This window comes from Mobula birostris, chromosome 23, assembly GCF_030028105.1.
Source record: "Mobula birostris isolate sMobBir1 chromosome 23, sMobBir1.hap1, whole genome shotgun sequence".
Lineage (NCBI taxonomy): Eukaryota > Metazoa > Chordata > Chondrichthyes > Myliobatiformes > Myliobatidae > Mobula > Mobula birostris.
Genome location: NC_092392.1, coordinates 42,695,225 through 42,715,965, shown reverse-complemented (window position 1 = coordinate 42,715,965; position 20,741 = coordinate 42,695,225). Strand labels below are relative to the sequence as shown.

The 20,741-nt window shown below is 41.2% G+C and overlaps 1 protein-coding gene across 1 annotated transcript in view; it reads right to left on the bottom strand.

The window, feature by feature from the left end:
- LOC140187005 (mucin-6-like) overlaps positions 1-20,741 on the bottom strand; it is a 165,739-nt gene that overhangs the window by 18,277 nt on the left and 126,721 nt on the right. Inside the window, exons 29-30 of the mRNA XM_072241866.1 lie at positions 14,765-14,824; positions 4,725-4,781 (exon numbers count right to left, since the gene is read on the bottom strand). Coding sequence (XP_072097967.1) covers positions 4,725-4,781; positions 14,765-14,824 — 117 coding nt within the window. The remainder of the gene's footprint in view (positions 1-4,724; positions 4,782-14,764; positions 14,825-20,741) is intronic.

The window sequence follows — 20,741 nt, the reverse complement described above, 5'->3', positions numbered from 1 at the left end:
TTCCCAGCATACATCGTGGAGCGCGAAGAGCACAGCAAGACATGTAGGTTGCCCTGGTCATCGACTGCATCCTGACCTATCTCCAGTCGTCTTGACTCTTGTGTTGCCACTGGATCCACATTGACTAGGATGAGAGGGTGAGGTTGACGACCTGCTCTACTCTCCCTCACTTTAATCAAACTCATGTGCAAGTCAGGATGTGCAAAAAGGATGAGTAAAGATAAATGAATGAAGACCCTTTCAGTCAGAAACAGGGTAAGATTTAACGAGGAACAAAGAAACGATGGAACAAATGAACAGCTGTGTTGGGTCTATCTGCATTCAGGATAATGTAAGTATCCTCCCAGAATGTTAGGTATTCTAGCATCTAGTGAGAGGGAGGAACTGAAGAAAATCAGTATTAGAAGGGAAATAATATTAGGGTAATTAATGGAATTGAACACCAACAAATCCATTGATCCAGTGGTCTGCACACAGAGCACTTGAGTAAGCGCCCCTAAAAACAGTGGATGGACCAGTGGCACAAGAGGTACTACAGATGCTGGAAATCTAGAGCAATACACATAATGTGCTGGAGGAGCTCAGCAGATCAGGCAGCATCTATGGATGGGAATAAACAGTCGATGTTTTGGGCTGAGACCCTTGATTGGATGGATTAGTGGTCTTCTTCGAACGTTCTTTAGATCAGTTCCTGATTGACAGTAACTAATGTTAAAAAGGAAGAAGAGAAAACAGGAATTATAGACCTGCTATCAGTAGTGGGGAAAATGCAAAAATGCATAGAAATAACAGCACAGCATTTGGTAAGCAGTAACAAGTTAGAATCAACATGGACTGATAAAGGGAGATCAGGCTGGATAACTTTCCTGGAGTGGATGAAGGAGAACCTGTGAATGAAAGTAGGGCGACTGACCTTTCAGAAGGATCTTGACGATGATTTTCAACTGCCTACAGTGCTAAAATTCACATGGAATTATATACTTAGAATTCATGTCTCCAGGTGTTTCAAATGTATTTTCCAATAGATATCAAAATGTTTTAAATGTTTTAAATGTTTTAAATCACCCCAAAACACACGAGGGGTGATTGATAAGTTTGTGGCCTAAGGTAGAAGGAGTCAATTTTAGAAAACCTAGCACATTTATTTTTCAACATAGTCCCCTCCTACATTTACACACTTAGTCCAGTGGTTGTGGAGCATATGGATCCCTTCTTTGTAGAAGTCGGCATCTTGGACCTCCAGAAAGTGTCCACAGCAGAGGTGACTGATAAGTTCATGGCCTAAGGTAGAAGGAGATGAGTTATACAGCTGTCATTACATGCACGTGCAGTTCAACTCCTTGAGTGATTATGCAGCAAGTTTGAAGTTAATAACTCATCTCCTTCTACCTTAGGCCACGAACTTATCAATCACCCCTGCTGTGGACCACTTTCTGGAGATCCAAGACGCCGACTTCTACAAAGAAGGGATCCATATGCTCCACAACCACTGGACTAAGTGTGTAAATGTAGGAGGGGACTATGTTGAAAAATAAATGTGCTAGGTTTTCTAAAATTGACTCCTTGTACCTTAGGCCACGAACTTATCAATCACCCCTCGTACATCCACATTCCGACAGAGCAATAGCCCCAAGGACTAAAGGACGCAGATTGTGTGTTGTTCGTCTGCACAGATACCTTTCATTGCCTGAGAAGATTTTAGGGTAATTAGTATTTAAATATCTCAAAGAATGTAATTGAAATTAGGTCATAATGTACACTTCACTCTTGGAGGTTTACTTGCTAGACGCAAACACATTCAATTGTGGTATGGAAATGAGAGTTCACAGAAGGATATTCTGTCAATGGGTATCCAGTTCCTGACTCTATCAAATTTACTAAACATTCTGTTGGAAATACAATTTTTCAACAGCTGATTCATAAGTAACAACATAATGACCTGCAATTTAAAACAAAAGTGTTAAATGAAACAATTTCAGAAATATAGAAGTGGATTCTTGATAAGTAATTTTTTTCTGCACACAATTACAAAGCACATAATGATAAATTGTGCACTTGTGCAAGCTGGTTTGGTGTAGAACGTAAATCACTGTCACTTACCAGGTGTGTGGTTGATAACTGATGTGAATGCAGATTTTTTGCTGAGCTATGAAATCAGTTAAATTAACAGCATTCTGCACTGTTTTAAGCCTGACAGGTTAAATTTTAATGACGCCAACCACTCATCATATTGTCTTCCAGATTATCAATGAATTGTATTAATATTGCTGACTGAATTTGCTACCCTATGAAATGTCCAGGCAACATGAAATTGTCATGCAGCCATGCACTGTATTTCAGTTCTTGCATCAATTTTTAGTAGCTATCAAACTTTCACCAATTAGCATTCTAAACACAACAAACATACCCCAAACAAACGTGATTATTTAGAGACCCTTGAGTTTCATCGGGAAATTCAATTAAGCAGGATGGTGGTAAAGACTTAATAGCATTTTAACCTGGTGACAATTCCATATAACTTTGAGAGATACTTTCTCACAGCCGGCTAATACAATTATACCTCAATTCTGAAATGAAAGCCAAGATGATGGAATCTAAGATGGCACTTTTTTCAATCCTTAATTCAAAATCACCATAGTGTAAAGAAATAATGCAAATAGTGTGCCTCAGGGATCTGTACTGGATCCAATGTACTTGTCATATCTATTAATGATCTGGATGATGGGGTGGTAAATTGGATGAGTAAGTATGCAGATGATACTAAGATAGGTGGAGTTGTGGATAATGAAGTAGGTTTTCAAAGCTTGCAGAGATTTAGGCGAGTTAGGAGAGTAGGCTGAAAGATGGCAGATGGAGTTTATTGCTGATAAATGTGAGGTGCTACATTTTGGTAGGACTAATCAAAATAGGACATACATATTAAATGGTAGGGCATTGAAGAATGCAGTAGAACAGAGGGATCTAGGAATAACGGTGCATAGTTCCCTGAAGGTGGAATCTCATGTGGATAGGGTGGTGAAGAAAGCTATTGGTATGCTGGCCTTTATAAATCAGAGCATTGAGTATAGGAGTTGGGATGTAATGTTGAAACTGTACAAGCCATTGGTGAGGCCAGATTTGGAGTATTGTGTACAGTTTTGGTCACCAAATTATAGGAAAGATGTCAACAAAATAGAGAGAGTACAGAGAAGGTTTACTAGAATGTTACCTGGGTTTCATCACCTAAGTTACAGAGAAAGGTTGAACAAGTTGGGTCTTTATTCTTTGGAGCGTAGAAGGTCGAAGGGGTACTTGATAGAGGTATTTAAAATTATGAGGGGGATAGATAGAGTTGACATGGTTAGGCTTTTTTCCATTGAGAGTGGGGAGATTCAAACAAGAGGACATGAGTTGAGAGTTAAAGGTCAAAAGTTTAGGGGTAACATGAGGCGGAATTTCTTTACTCAAAGAGTGGTCGCAATGTGGAACGAGCTTCCAGCAGAAGTGGTTGAGGCAGGTTCGATGTTGTCGCTTAAAGTTAAATTGGACAGCTATATGGAGAGGAAGGGAATGGAGGGTTATGGGCTGAGTGCAGGTCAGTGGGACTAGGTGAGTGTAAGAGTTCGGCACAGACTAGAAGGGCTGAGATGGCCTGTTTCCGTGCTGTAATTGTTATATGGTTATATGGTTAAATGTGTAAGTAGACAGTGCAAGATACAAACGGCAGTCATGTACCAGGTGTGTTGCTGGTGGTTGATATTGTATTGATCCAACCTGCTCAACCTCTTTTCATGTGTTGGAAAGTGGATGAAAAATTGAAGCTCAGTGAAGGAATCTGCTGTTTTGAAGCCAACCAACTCCATTAAACAAAATAAAATTGCTATATTTGCATTCAGAACAGTGAAAAATAATTGATGGGCTGAAACAACAGTGATGATGGAGGAAAATAGTATCATTGATTCCTTGATGAGAGGGATATGAAGGGATATGTTCTAGGTGCAAGTCGATGGGACAAGGCAGTTTCAATGGTTTAGTATGGACTAGATGGGCTGAAGGCCCTGTTTCTGTGCTGTAGTATTCTATGACTCTATAATATAGCAATGTTGTTAATACTGAAGGACAAATATTTTTAAATACTGAAGGTGTGTTCTTCATGAGGATCATACCATTCTCAGTTCTGGATATAAATCAGAACTATGAGAAAGGATATTCATGATTTCGGCCCTGTTCTACTAATAGTTGAATCAGCAAGAAAAATTCTATAAGCAAATACAAGGTGGCAACATTTAGACCTATTTAGAATGACCTATCAAATAAAATAAAAATTAAATTAAAGACCTATTTTATTACTTAATGACCAGTGTAAGTTTGCATGAGTAGAAACAGGCTTTGCAAAATTAAACTAAATTGGTAAAACGGTTTAATATTGTTACATGTACTGGGGCACAGTGAAAAACTTGTATTACTGTGCATACAGATCAATTTATCACCGCGGTACGTTGAGATAGTAAAAGGTAAGAGAATAATGGAATGCAGAATTTAGTGTTACATTTATAGAGAAAGTGCAGTGCAGGTAGGCATAAGATGAAAGGTCATAACGAGGTAGATTGTGAGGCCAAGAATCCATCTGTACTTGGGAAGTATTCAATAGTTTTAAAACTGCAGGATAATAGCTATCCTTGAGCCTGGTGATCACGCTTTCAGGCCTTCGTATCTTTGCATGATATAATTTTACTTTCACTTACCAAGTACATAGTTGGTGGTTGCTGTGGAACTGGTCAATACCTCTGTCGTTGTTGTTTCTATGGAGCAAGAAAAAAAAACATTTCAATGCCTTTTGATCCCTAATAAGGTTCTACTTGTCTCCTGCAGTTTTGAAGACACCACTTTAGAAACTGAATGGAGAATTGTAAAGGTGAGATCGCTAAACCACAACCTGACTCTGTAGAAATTATTTCAATGCAGAGATCCTGGAGCTCTTGAATATATTTGACAGTGTTAATTTCAAAGTACTATTTGTTCAGAATAATCACCAATGAGCCACAATAGTAGCTTACTGGAGGAGCAACATCTTATATTCTGTCTGCGTAGCCTCCAACCTGATGGCGTGAATATCGATTTCTCTTCCCAGAAAACATAATTTCCCTCGCCCCCACTTCCCCTATTCCCCATTCTGAACTTTTACCTCTTCACACCTGCCTATCACCTATACCTCGGTCCTCTCCTCCTTCCATTTCTCCTATGGTCCACTCTCCTCTCCTATCAGATTCCTTCATCTCCAGCCCTTGACCTTTCCCACCCACCTGGCTTCTCCTTTCACCTTCTAGCAAGCCTCCTTCCCCTCCTCCAATCCTTTTACTCTGGCACATTCCCCCTTCCTTCTCAGTCCTGAAGAAGGGTCTCGGTCCAAAATGTTGACTATCTATTCATTTCAATAGATGCTGCCTGACCTGCCGAGTTCCTCCAGCATTTTGTGTGTGCTGCTTCAGATTTTCAGCATCTGAACACATTAGGTTACTGTTATCTTGCAGAGGTCCACAACATTAATTTGCTGAAAGAATCCATCCATTTTCCAGCACCCAGACCCTGCACAGCGACAGAGCCTTCTGCAGTATAGGTGGCTCCTTGAGGGGACCTATAGCAGTCCCACTCAGAGAGCAGCTGTGATAACTTGTTCTGTCATCCATTACAACTTAGAAAATGTGGAAACCATAGAAAGAATGCAGAGGAGATTTACAAAGATGTTGCCTGGATTGGGGGGCATGGCTTGTGAGAATAGGTTGAGTGAACTCGGCCTTTTTTCCTTGGAGCGACGGAGGATGAGAGGTGACCTGATAGAGGTGTGTAAGATGATGAGAGACATTGATCGTGTGGATAGTCAGAGGCTTTTTCCCAGGGCTGAAATGGCTAACACGAGAGGGCACAGTTTTAAGGTGCTTGGAAGTAGGTACAGAGGTGATGTCAGGGGTAAGTTTTTTTATGCAGAGAGTGGTGAGTGCGTGAAATGGGCTGCCAGTGACAGTGGTGGAGGCAGATACGATGCGTCTTCTAAGAGACTCCTGGACAGGTACTGTACATGAAGCTCAGAAAAGTAGAGGGCTATGGGTAACCCCAGGTAATTTCTAAGGTAAGGACAGGTTCGTCACAGCTTTGTGGGCCGAAGGGCCTGTACTGTACTGTAGATTTTCTATGTTTCTATGTTTCTAAAATTGGCAAAAACCAAGAGATAGTCAAAACTATTTTAAAAAAGAATTGAAATTATTTAAACTTAAACCCAAATAAATATTAGCATCATAGTCAATTTAGTGTTCTCCTATTTGAATCAATGAGGAGGTGCCTGTTTGCTCTGGGCCATCTAGTGATGAAGTGATAATTACAAGGACTGAGACTCCTCCTATGCTCATCCAATGCTGACTCCCGACCAGCGCTAACTCCATATCTGCCCTGCTGTTCCTCTTGAATGAGCGTTTCTGCAGCACATCATCTAAGTCCATCTGCGTCTTAGATCAAATTGTCCAGGAAACTTTCTCATTTCCTGATGCACTTCACTGTCAAAAATTCAGTTTCCAGCTCATCAATTATGATTTGTGCACCCCCCAGACACTAGAGTTGCAACATGTCACATGTCTTGCCATGCCTCATTTAAGTTAATGTGTTTTTCATTCATTTTCATTTATTTATTTCTTGCTCCTGGAAGAATGTTGTTTCATTTTTACTGTGTACTGTACCAGCAGTTTATGGTCGAAATGGCAATAAAAAGCGACTTGTCTTGGCTTAAATATGAAGCTACATCATTAACTTTAGCTCAAGATTTTTTTTTCCCTTTTTTAATTGAGATACAGTGCAGAATAAGTTCTTCCAGCCACGGCACCCACCCTAATTTAATCTGTTACGTACCCCGTAACTGGGTTGCCAAACCAGCAGAAATGGATCACTCAGTTGGAGTCTGGATTACTAGAACTAAGAAAGTTTTATTAAAGAAACAAGCAACACAGTAATCGAAAGGATAATAAATGCAACAGTTCAGCAATGATAACCACATATGTGCACAGAATTAAGATGACAGCATCAATCAAGCTCTATCGTTGTCTAGGGATAAATGACCATTTTCAAAGTGACACAAAGTTCAGTCCAATTTAGTAGTTCAGTTCGCAGTAATCGTTGCCATGGCGATGGACAACGTGGGGGGAGAGAGAGAGAGAGAGAGAACGGGAACGACTGATCATTCAGAAACGGCTTCCACTCACAGACCGGCGATAATTGCTCACAAGCAGCTTTTGGGCAGGTCCTTGGTGACGTCACCTGAGGTCACCGACTGTGACCCCTCTTCCAGATGCGGTCGATCCTCTGCAGTGAACCCGGCACCCAAGCAAGGGCGGACACACACTGGGTTCCCGCTGATCGTACCTTTCCACCCTGTGCGTTGTCCGGTACTTCCCACCGACTCGTGAGAGGCGCACCGCTTCCAGGGTCTCGTTACCTCGGGTGTCGTGTCCTGCCTTAGCGAACCTGTCCCTTTTTATCCCCCTGCTGGGGTATCGCCTGTCCATCACTTCAAACAGTTCAGGGTTCAAAGGGGGAGCCACTCCAGACAGCTCTCTCTCTCTCCCGTCCCTTCATTACACATCTCCAGATGCTGTTTCATTGTGTTCCTTATCTCTCTCTTGAAGACAGGTGGCAGACCAACTGCTGATCACAGAGGACAGCTAACATCTTATCTATGTGTATTCTTGTCACAAATCCCAGCCTAACCAGGGGACAATTTATAATAACCAATTGCCAGTAACCTAACCAACCGGTACTTCTTTTGACTGTGAGAGGAAACCAGAGCACCCAGAGAAAACCCACGCAGTCACAGGGAGAAGGTACAAACTTCTTACAGGCAGCGATGGGAATTGAACCTGGTCACCTGTACCGTAAGACGTTGCACTAATCACTACACTACCATGCTGCCCCAAACAGTGACTGGGCACTGCACACGGTTAAAAGGTTAATACGGTTGTCAGAAGATCAATGGTCTCACAAAGAGGTCAAGGTCGGTGAACGCAGCTTCAAGTTCTAGGCCCTACTTTATCGTGCATTCAGCAATGGTTTCATGGAAATATTCTGCATATAAACAGGCCCTCCAGCACGCAGAGTCCACACCAATCATTCAGTACTCATTTCTTCAATAATTCTACCATAATCCATTTATATTTGTCCTATGTTTCCATCAGCATCCCACACACCACCCCACCTCCGACCACCAATTCTACAACTTCTTTACACACTAGAACAATTTACAGTGGCCAGCTAATGTACTATCTCCTTGTGCTGTAGGAGGTGATTGATTGATTGATTGACTGATTGATTGAGAGCCTGTGAGGAATCTGGGCCTTTGAGCCATGCTGCCCAGCAACCCCTGATTTAATCTTGGCCTAATCATGTGACAATTTAAAATGACCAATTAACCTACCAACTGGTAGGTCTTTGGACTGTGGGAGGAAACCAGAGCACCCAGAGGAAACCCACACAGTCAGGGAAAGAATATACAAACTCCTTAAAGGCAGCAGCGGGAATTGAACCTGGGTCTCCTGTACTGTAACGCGCTGTGCTAACCACTATGCTACCGTGCCAACAAGGGCCCAAAGGGAACCCATGTGGTCACAGAGAGAACATGCAAACTCCATACAGACAGCACCAGAGGTCAGGATTATTCCGAATGCTGAAGCTAGGAGACAGCAGCTCTAGTAGTTACCCCAGGCCATCCTATCCACTGCATAAATGCTGATTGACAAAGTTCATTGGAGCATGTAATGGCTGTAAAATAATCCATTACATGCTCCAACAAACTTTGTCAATCAGGATTTCTGTTCAGTACCAATATGCTTTACCTCACCCTCACATATTTATCATGCCTCACATCTGATAGCTTGCAACCACACAATGAAAGAATGGCTTGCTTGAAGCTTCCCTAGTCAGGAATGTGAGGATTGAAGTTATGCATATTGCAAACAACCTGAGTAAAAGCATTTACAAAAAAATTAATTATAAAGAAATTCTTGAGGTCAGACCATGAAAGTTGTATTTTGTTGCCTGCTCACTTTAGTGTGCAGAAATTTATAAAACAATACACCTGTGGAGATTGGTCTTGCAAGGTTAAAACCTGCAATCAACTAACTTGAAGTTGAGGACAGGATAAGGCAGAGTGTAACAGAGGAAAGCACGTCTAATGCAAATCATTTGGAAGAATTATTTAAGAAGGGACAAAAAAAAAAGCTGCATTTTATACGTACACGAGAAAATCTGCCGATGCTGGAAATCCAAGCAACACACACACAAGATGCTGGAGGAATGCAGCAGGGCTCATGAATGGTCTGGATGAAGAGCGTTGACCTGAAACAATGACTTTACTCTTTTCCATAGATGCTGCCTGTCCTGCTGAGATCCCCCAGCATTTTGTGTATGTTGCAATTTACACCTATTCAAAGACTTATCATGTGAAGGAAGCAAATAACATTCATGTGGAGATTTCCATAATTGTGCATTAATGTCAGATTCAAATTCAAAATAAATTTATTATGAAAGGTACTTATACAGTATGTCACCATATGTTACTTTGAAATTCATTTTCTTGCAGGTATTCACAGTAGAACAAAGAAATACGATTGAATCGATTGAAAAACTACATAGAAAAAAGACTGACAAACAATTACTGTGCAAAAGGAGTCGACTGTGGAAATACAAAAAATAGAAAATAAGTAATACTGAGAACATGAGTTATAGAGTTGTCACTTATCAGTTGATGCTGTAGTCATTATCTCTGCTGTTGTTTCTGTAGAGCAGGAAAAGAGCAACTTGGATGGTTATAATGCAGATAGGGCCCTTCATTCTGTACAAAGTTAATGAATTGAATTAAATTAATTTACACTGTGGGTATCGCCAGCAGTACTGGTGTTTATTCCAGTTCCTAATTGCTCCAGTACTGGGGAGGCAGTTAACAATCAAATGGAGTTCCCAAGAAGCTAAAATTCATTGGTCTCAAAACAGGTGTCAAGCATATCGAATTTACTCATCATTCTGACTTCAATATCAATTATCAGCAATATCAATATCACTGACTTCCTGGTGCATGATCACCTGAGAGAAAGAGTATTTGGAATGATACTGATAACCTCGAGACTATAAATTGGGACACACAGATACCTTGTATAATCAGCTAAAGAAACACATGACCTAGGAAGCTTTATCTGCCCACCCTGTTAGAGGGCCCCTATCAATTGCCTGTGGTTTCCATACTGGCCTTATCACTTAGTTCAGAACCCACACAACCAGAGTGAAAGTAAGTCATCCTTGATCCTGAGGAATTGTTTAAGAAAGGTAATAAAAGAATGAATGTCAAAGTCAGCACCACCCACCCAGGGATTTGGTGGCTGCGGCAAAAATTGTTGAATGATCTCAACAAGGAAGTCAATATCAGTAAATGCATCTTCAAATATCATATTGAACACAGTGCACAACCATCCCTGGGCATTGCTCACTTCACCATGTCCCTGACATTCAACCACCGAGATTCTGTCTCAACTAGTAAAATTAGCATCCTCTAACAACAGGCCTCAAATCCCACAGTTTCCTATCTAATGATGCTGATCCATAAAGACACTGCTTATTTGCTTGCAAGTAAGAGTAACATGCATATTAACAAGGACATTAAAGTTAATCATCATCATCATTATTTGGCATTTTGTACAACATGGGAGATCATGGGCTTCCATCTGACTTAATTGGATTGTTGCCTGTGGGGAAGACCCCAATCATACTTCTCTTCTTAAACTTTTCTCTAACTATGACCACAATTGTTCTTGGGAAATGTTTCTACAGAAGTGTTTTGCCATTGCCTTCTTCTGGGCAGTGTCTTTACAAGACCGGTGACCTCAGCCATTATCAATACTCTTCAGAGATTGTCTGCCTGACGTCTATGGTCACACAACCAGGACTTGTGATATGCATCCGCTTCTCATATGACCATCCACCGCCTGCTCCTATGGCTTTATGCAACCCTGATCGGGAGAGCTGAGCAGGTGCTACACCTTGCCCATGGGTGACCTGCAGGCTAGTGAAGGGAAGAAGTGCCTTACCCCTCCTTTGGTAGAGGCATATCTCCACCCTGCCACCCAAAAAGTTAATAGGCATTTTAAGCACTACCGTCACTTCCATGCAAACCATGAATTGTATCCCATTCTACTCAATATCATCTTGAAAAAGGCTCTAAAACCCTTTTTAAGTTAAAACAATACTGCTATTGTTTTCAAAGCAAGCATTAGGAAAGTATAATTTGACACAGAACCAGGGCCGTATTTTGAAACCTGATCAGTGACAGAGAGCACAAACGAAGGAAATTGTACATCCCAGAGACAGGCCACGTGCAAGGTTTTAAACTGCTTCCAGTTGCATACAGCCAAGTAATAAAGCCGATTCAGCTTTACGTGATCTTTATTGGACCCACTGAGTATAAATGCCTTTTGTCCTCTTGGTTGTTGTACAATCATGGCCAATCTTTCACTTCAGCATCACTTTCCTGTATGCTATATCCTTTCAATCCCTAATAATCAAGAACCTATTGATCTTTGTCTTGACTAAAGATTCAAAGATTCAAGGTACATTTATTATCAAAGTATGTATACAGAATACAACTCTGGGATTTGTCCTCCCCAAGGCAGCCACGAAATAAAGAAAAAGTATGGAATCCGTTCAAAGAAAACATCAAACACCCAACGCGTGAAAAAAGAACAAACTGTGCGAATGGCAAAAAGCGAGTCAACTACTCACAAAATATTGAACGTTAAATCAGGAGGCCAGTACTATTCATTTTAGTGCAGTTCAGCATTGTTCAATGACTATCACTACCTCTTGGGTGAAGAAATTACTTCCCATCTCAGTCCAAACAGGTAATCCTTTATTTTAAAGGCACGGTGCTTGGTTCTGAATACTTCAGCCATGGGAAATATCATCCCTTCATCTAATGTGTCAAGGCCCATGAGAACTTCTATTACTTGCTTATGTCAATCAGATCATCTCCTCTGAATACTATCGTGCTGCTTCCATATAGCTCCAGTGACCCAGCTTTGATCCTAACCAGTGCTGAGAAGACAATGGACCAGCTGAGTTCCTGCCCAGCAGGATGTGGGAACAAATGTATAATTGTCCCTTTAGGTGTCAGAGGAGCTGCATGTTCAGTTAAGGAGGAAGCAACCTGGGGTTCCTAACCTTTTTTATGCCGTGGACTAACACCGTTAAGCAAGGGGTCCTCAGACCCCAGGCTGGGAACCCCCGACTCTGTGGAGAATAATACAAAGGGGCTTTGGGACAGAAGATTTCCTAACAGAGTGCAATGCAGGAGGCACAGGAGAATGGGTGAATGAGAGGTGAACAGAGAAAAGAACTTTAAAAAATCGGGAATGATGTTACAAAAGATATGATAAGCTTTCATCTGAGGTGCGGCTGAAAACTAAAGTTACCTATTACAGGACATGTGGAAATTATTAGCACGTGTGTTTGAAGAAAGCATTGAATGGCGAGGAAGATGAAGGATAACAAGTGCAGCAATTAAGTTGTCTTTGGATCACTGATTATAACTTGTAATGACCTGTCCTCTTTTCCTTTTGTCAACTTGTTACAGGTATCCACTTTGGATGAGGAATATATTTCATCTCTCATCTGAAGGATAGAGGATAAATTTACATCATGGTGGCAGAGGTGTTGGGAAGGGATCTGATCAGAGGAGGTGAAAATCTGGAAAAGAACCGACAAGACCGACACCACTTGACAAGTTTATCCAGTGGTAATCAGAACAAAAAGTGTTGAGCACTTGATAACACAATGATATGCAACAATCAGATAAGGATTTATAGTTGAACCTGTATGATGGTTGAACCTGTATCACTGTTATTTCTCAATCTAAATTTCATGCTTTGTGTGCATCACGAAGGACAATTGTATCAGAAACCAGAACCTGCTTTTTCACTCTAATTAAAACACCCATCTTGCTTGGAACTTCCTTTTACAGGGAACCAGCCTCTCACTTGCTGTCGCTGAGTGAGAGTCCTTATGTTAGAGTAATCTCACTCCCCTGATGCTGTTGGTGCAAGGTTTAATCAACACGGATTGTAGATTTTGGCTCTAATTCAGTTTTAATGATGTGTTCTTGTTTCTAGCTCGAGTTCTGTTTGCTCTTTTTTGTTACTTTTCTGGGTGACTTTTGAACACTGAGCTGAATTGAACTGAAATACGCCAGTTGATTTTGTGTTTTATGTTCTGTAATTTTTGCTTTTTTTTTGTTGCCATTTGCGCGAGACTTTTTTATGTGTGGGGGAGGAGGTTGACGTTTGATTTTTTTTTAAACAGGTTGGTTCCATGGTTCTTCTTTGTTTCATGGCTGTCTGCGGATAAGACAAATCTCAGGGTTGTATGTGCATACATACTTTGATAATAAATGTACTTTGAATCTTTGAATATAGTCAAAGAAGTTAATGCATCTTGCAAAATAATGTCAACAGGTGGCAGAATTCCTGATTTGCACTCCATCCTATTAAATCTCACACAAAGGGCATTGCCCAATAACATGCAAGGTTTCAATTGGAGCGAAAGACATACTCAAGTAGTACAATTTGAATGAAATATCTAACACTGAAAACTGAAGGCAGCACTTTGTTACCAGGTTACTGATAGATCAGATGGAATTAGTAATCCATAGACATGTTAAGACGGTGGTGTAGTGGCATCAGCATCGGACTTAGAGGTAAATGGTGCCAAGTTCGAATCCAGCCAGCCCCTTGCACGTTTTCCATTGGTGCTGGGGTGACCATTGAGCTTGTAAAAAGCGTGAAAAGGAACAACAGGACATGTGGAAGGTATAAATTGGAGGTGGTTTTCAGTTAGGTTGTTGTTGTATGCAGTGAACACCTTTGTTGATGTCACTGTTCATCAGGACAAATACGTATTTCAGCTACAACAGTGCATAGATAATTGCCAATCATCTGGATGAAGACTTTGAAAAACCACAAGAGGGGCATTGGGTTTTAATGAATATATATTTACTGTAATTTACAGTTTTTATCTATTGCATTGTACTGCTGCTACATAACAACAAATTTTACAACATATGCCTGTGATATTAAACCTGATTCTGATGTGATAGTGATACACATTTCAGCAACTCTGAACTGCCAGCCAGTGATAGTGATCACCACATTGTCATAGCCAGCAACCCTGTTCACTCCTTGGATGTATTGCTAGAGGCCAATCTGCAGTGTTTAAAACAAGTTCACTGATATCATGTCAAGGTCAATAAATTCAGTTCCAAATGACCACATGACATAGGCACAGGTCAATTTACAGCATTCTATGGCTATCAATCTATTGTTCAAAATACAAAACATAAAAGCTGCAAATGTCAGAAATTTTTTTTAAAAAACAGAAAATGTTGAAAATACTCGACAGATTAGGCTGCAGGTTGAGATAATGCTTCAGGTTGAAGAACCTTAGAGTTTCCAGAATTTCTTTATTTTTATCTGTACTTTCTATACCATATCACATTCCATCTAAGTAAGCAGTAAAAACTGGATAAATAAAGGGGTTGAGATTCCTCCATTACATTCAGTGGGTTACACACTGCATAAAGTAGAAAATGCTTCAATGTTAAAAAAAAAAGCTGACATCTATTCCAGTTGAATAATCGATGATGGACCATGTGGAGTTAGAGTCCAGTGCTCATTAGGAGACATACCTGGTGTAATGTATTGCTTACCTGGGATGCGGCTGGTGGTTGATGAAGTTGTTGTTGGTGTCTCTGGAGGCAACATTGTTTCTATAGAAGAGAAAGACTTACTCTGTTTACACTGCTTAAACTGTGACCATGGCTATCTTACAAATCTATAAAATGCTTGAACACATAATTCTGTTCTGTATAATCAATTACATAATTAAATTTTTTGAGAAAAATCTACAAAAAAAACAGGTTTTCTGGTTTCTCTTTATTCTAGAAATAAAAGTTCTTATATTTGAAATATTTACTTTCAAAATTCTTAATGCTTAAGGTAAATTTAAAACAGGATTTGGGCTTTCAAACAGATTTTTAATGTATATAATGCAGAAATAATTATTGTCAGTGAATGAACAAAATGTCAAATTCACTTGCATCCCAACTCATTTTCTATAATGACGGCAAAAAAAAGCTTTTATATAAGTTGCCCCAGAAGCTTAAAAATATCATCCAGAGAAGCATGTACTGTAATAATAAACAAGGAAGAAAAAAAGGATGAGATTGGGGAGTGAAATCAGTATTGTGTTGAGCGAAAGATTGAAAGGACCAGCAGTAAAAGCAGGCCATTTGGCCTGTCATCCAAGTCTCTGTAATGGCCACAACATTATAGCACCAAGTACTGATCCATGCTCTAAGCTCACCCGTGTTGTTCATAATACTCCTTGCATTAAAATTGACACATCTCAAACCATCGGTCTGAGCACGTCTCTTCTCTATCAACCTGCCTATCCTCTCTCTCGCACTGTCTCCAAGCTTTCTCTGTTTGTGAACCAACCGCCTCTTCCACCATCTCTTCAGTTCGATTCCCACCCCCCAGCAATTCTAGTTTAAACTCTCCCCAACAGCCTTAGCAAACCTCTCCAACAGGATATTGGTCCCCCTGGGATTCAAATGCAACCCGTCCTTTTTGTACAGGTCAGTCCTGCCCCAAAAGAGGTCCCAATGATCCAGAAATCTAAATCCCTGCCCCCTGCTCCAATCCCTCAGCCATGCATTTATCCTCCACCTCACTCTATTCCTACACTCACTGTCACATGGCACAGGCAGTAATCCCAAGAAGATTACCTTTGAGGCCCTGCTTCTCAACTTCCTTCCTAACTCCCCGTAGTCTGCTATCAGGACCTCCTCCCTTTTCCTACCTATATCATTGGTATCAATATGTACCACAACCTCGGGATGTTCTCCTTCCCACTTCAGGATATTGTGGACATGATCAGAAACATCTGGCACCTGGCACCTGGGAGGCAAACTGCCATCTGCGCTTCTTTCCTGCATCCACACAATCGCCTGTCTGATCCCCTAACTATAGAGTCCCCTGTCACTGCTGCCATCCTCTTCCTTTCCCTACCCTTCTGAGCCACAATATATATTCAAATATATATTTGAATATACAGTATATATTTTGAAATTCTTATTAGTTTCAATATTTTAAGATAGTACTTCTTTCTTTTAAAATGTCTTTTATGTATTTAATACACAGAAATAATTATTCTTTTGATATTCCGGAGAAAGTGTTTAGCTAGCTGACAGTGGGTTTTAGATTATTTTTGGGAGATATCACATTTAATTGTCCTGTCTCTCCAAGCATACATACACACGCACACACTCTACCTACTTTGCACTTTTCCATTACAAGTACAGCTGGCTTAACCTTGCAGGTTGTTACTGTCCCATTTACCTGAGCCAACTGGATGTATAGGCAGTTTACTGATGACAGTAAGTTCTGGTCTAATAAGTTAATGATCAGCGGTTTAATTAAGTTGTTACATTGCCTCAAGCCCAGCACTTTCCTTGCTGTTCTTGGATCCCATTCTCCTGTCATTGCACGTTCCTTCATTTTTCAGTTTGTTATTCTAATCCAATCCATCTCCCCATGCACTATTTTCAGTTCTGGCCTCTTCTGCTGCATTTTCAGATGTGAACAATCTAGCAGCTTCCCTCTGTGGCACTCTTGGTAATTTTCTGAACTGCCCAGATAGAACCGCTAACAATAATGATTAACATGGGTAGTTAAGAATATTATCAACAGTTTGGCACTAACATGAGTTAAAGTACAGGAGTGGTTCCTTGGGGAAGGCTGAACTTAGAGGTGCAATGGGAGGGATGGGGTGCAGTTGGAGGGGAATGTCAGGACTAGGTCAAACTATCAAAGAGGGAAGTTATAGGTTTATTTTAGAAAGAGGTGTGGTCAACATAATGGCTGAAGAATGTTTGGAGTGTTTAGAGATCCCAGAAGAGTGAAATGCAGGGAAGCATGTCAGGAGAGGTAGCAAACAAGATGCTGGAGGATCTCAGTGGGTCAGATGCTGTACAATATTTTGTTGCTTGCTCCAGATTCTGTACAATATTTTGTTTCTTGCTCCAGATTCTAGCATCTGTAGTCTCATGGGTATCCATGGCAGGAGAGATGTAAAGGGCAAAGGGCTTTGGTGTGGATGTACAGTCAAACCGCATGTACATACTGACGTCGGAAGGGTAGTCCAAAGTCAATTCTTAACTTTGGCACAGCCCAGTTCACTGCACCCCAGCATTCAATGACCAATGGTCTCTGGTGATAAGAGTTCAAACAACCAAGTGCTCCACAAATCCCACAGAGATCTAGCACTGCTCAAGATTCATCTCCCCATGCTTGCACAGGATACCGGCTATTCAGAAATAATCCGATTAATGCCTGAAAACTTCAAATCTTCAGGGCAGGTATCAGGTACTTAGTGGTGGAAATTAACATGTATTGCAAGCAATTGTTCGTTTGCTGATAAATTTGTATTAATTGTTCCAAATAATGAGGTAAGAGGAAAGTCATTTTCTGAAACCTATTTAAGAAGATACAAGATGATGCCTATGAATGCAAAACCAAATGGAATAAAGTTGAGATTTAATTGTTAAAGTTCCAATTTGTTACTTGTTCCATACAGAGTGAACAGAACAAATAAACATTTTTGGAAACCAACTTAGTGCAAGTATAAATGGCAGTCTTTGGCTGCTATGTAGCTGGTAGTGGATATGGCTACTGTCAGCATCTCTGATGGTGAAGTCAATTCTGCATTGCAGAATATAATGAATACTCTAACACTTCTTGCTGGAGGTTCCAAGAGTTTGTATTATTTTATTGATTTATTTTTCCTGCTATATCTAGCCACGCTTAAAATGACAAATAAATTGATGGTTGTACTCATATAGTGGCCAAAGAACTAATTGTGGACTTCCAAAAGGGTAAGATGAGGGAACACATACCAGTCCTCATAGAGGGACCAGAAGTGTAGAGAGTAAGAAATTTCAAGTTCCTGGGTATCATATTGATGCAGCTACAAAGAAGGCACAACAGCAGCTATATTTCTTTGGGAATTTGGGGAGATCTGGTATGTCACCAATGACACTGGCAAATTTCTGCAGATGTACCATGGAAAGCATTCTAACTGGTTGTAGCAGCATCTGGTAATGGGGAGTGGGGAGGAGAGACTGCACAGGAGCAGAATAAACTACAGAGATTTATAAACATAGACAGCTCCATCATGGACACTAGCCTTCGTAGGATCCAGGACATCTTCACGCTGTCACCTTATGTAATTTAGAAAACCAAGCAGGAGAATTCTGGATAATCACAATACTGCAGGCGAAGCAACAAGTGTGGTCAACCAAGTGTCTAATGGAATAGCCAAGTTCAGCTGGAGCATCAATGAGGGTATCAGTCGAGACAGAGGGTTAGAATTGAGTGATATTGTACAAAATGCACTGCCAGCTTGAGGTGTTGCTCATTTCACCACATCCCTGGCATTCACCTGCCAACATTCAGTTTCAGTCAGAATCAATACCCAATTTTATCACACTTTTAAAATAGTACAACGAACCTCACATCCTACAGTTTCCTAATATAGACTGAAATTTCTTGAGGACGCAATACTCGTTCAGAGCTTTGTGTATTGAAGGATCATATGGGAAACTTGTTCATTGGAATAAATGGGCATTTTAAAACTTGCTGCACTCCCATTCAATTCCCAACTTGCATCCCATTCCATTCAATGTCATGGTAGCAATGAGAATTCCTAAATACAGCCCTTTAACTTCCACTTTGCTCTAATGATATCATTCTTTCCAAAGCAATCAATTACAGAGAATAATCTGACACAGAATCATAGCCATATTTTATTACCTGCTCATTGAAAGTAGTAATAAATCAGGCACCCTTGGAGGCTGAACGTGTAAGAGTTAGAAGCCCACTATTATGTACCTGCTATGTGGGTGGTGGTAGATAATGTGTGGCCAATATTTCTATTTGTGGAGTTGTTTCCAAAGAGCAAAAAAAATAGGAGATGGTGAGATCCTATGAGTTCGCATCATTCAAAGGCTTACATTTCAGCTACAGAGAGTCATGGAACACTTCGGCCCATCTAGTTCATGCTGAGCTATTATTCTGCCTAGTCCCATTGATACCTCCTGTCCCAGAGCCCTCCATAAACCTCCCATCCATGTACTTACCCAAACTTCTCTCAAATGTTGGAAATAAACCTGGATCCACCACTTCCACTGGCAGCTCATTGCACACTCACACCACCCTCTGAGTGAAGAAGTTCCTCTTTATGTTCCCCTTAAGCATTTCACCTTTGACATAACCCATGACCCCTAGTCCTAGCAACACACACAGAATGCCGGAGGAACTCAACAGGCCAGAACTAAGACCCTTCATCAGGACTGGGGAAAAAAAAACAGATCAGACGTTAGAACAAGAAGGTGGGAAGGGTAGGGAAGGAAGAAGTACAAGGTGGTATGTGATAGATGAAGCTAGGAAAGTGGGAGAGGTGAAGTGCAGGGCTGGGAATCTGACTGGTGAAAGAGATAAGGGGCTGGAGAAGGGGGATTCTGATAGGAGAGGGTAGAAGACCATGGAAGAAAGGGATGGGGAAGGAGCACCAGAGGGAGGTGGTGGGCAGGTAGGGAGATAAGGTGAGAGGGGGAAATGGAAATGGGGAATGATAAAGGTGGGGAGGGGGCAATTACTGGAAATTCAAGAAATCAATATTCATACGGAGGCTACTCAGACAGAGTATAGGTGTTGCTCCCGCAACTTGAATGCGGCCTCAATGCAGCAGTAGAGGAGGTCATAGGGTGATATGTCGGAATGTGAGTGGGAAGTAGAATTAAAATGGGTGGCTACAGGGAGATCCCGCTTTTTCTGGTGGGCGGAGTGTAAGCGATCAGCAGAGCAATCTCCCAATCTATGTCGGATCTCACCGATATACAGGAGGCCACATAGGGAGCACTGGATACAGTATATGACCGCAACTGAATCATAGATGGAGTGCCACCTCACCTGGAAGAAATGTTTGAGGTCCTGAATGGTAGTGAGAGAGGAGGTGTAGGGGCAGCTATGGCACTTGTTCCGTTTGCAAGGATAAGTACCAGGAGGGAGATCAGTGGGGACCGATGAAAGGACAAGAATGAAAGATGTGCTTGGTGATGGGATCCCATAGAGATGGCGATAGTTGTGGAGAATTACGTGCTGGACGCGGAGGATGGTGGGGTGGTAGTTGAGGATGAGGAACCCTATCCCTGCAGGGGTGGTGGGAGGATTGGGTGAGGGAAAACATGTGCAAAATGGAAGAGGTGTGAGTGACGGCAGCGTTGTTAGTGGAGGAAGGAAAGCTCCTTTCTTTGAAGAGGAAGGACATCTCATTAGTTCTGGAATGGAAAGCCTCATCCTGAGAGAAGATGAGATGAAGATGGAGAAACTGAGAGAGTGGGAAGAGGTACAGTCCAGGTAGCTGTGAGAATCAGCAGTTTTATAAAAGATATCAGTAGATAAGCTGTCTCCAGAGAAAGAGACAGAGAGATCAAGAAAGGGGAGGGAGGTATCAGAAATGGACCAGGTACATTTGAGGGCAAAGCAGAAGCTGAAGGCAAAGTTGATGAAGTTGACGATCTCAGCATGGGTGCAGCTTAATGTGAAAAAGACTAAGGAGCTGGT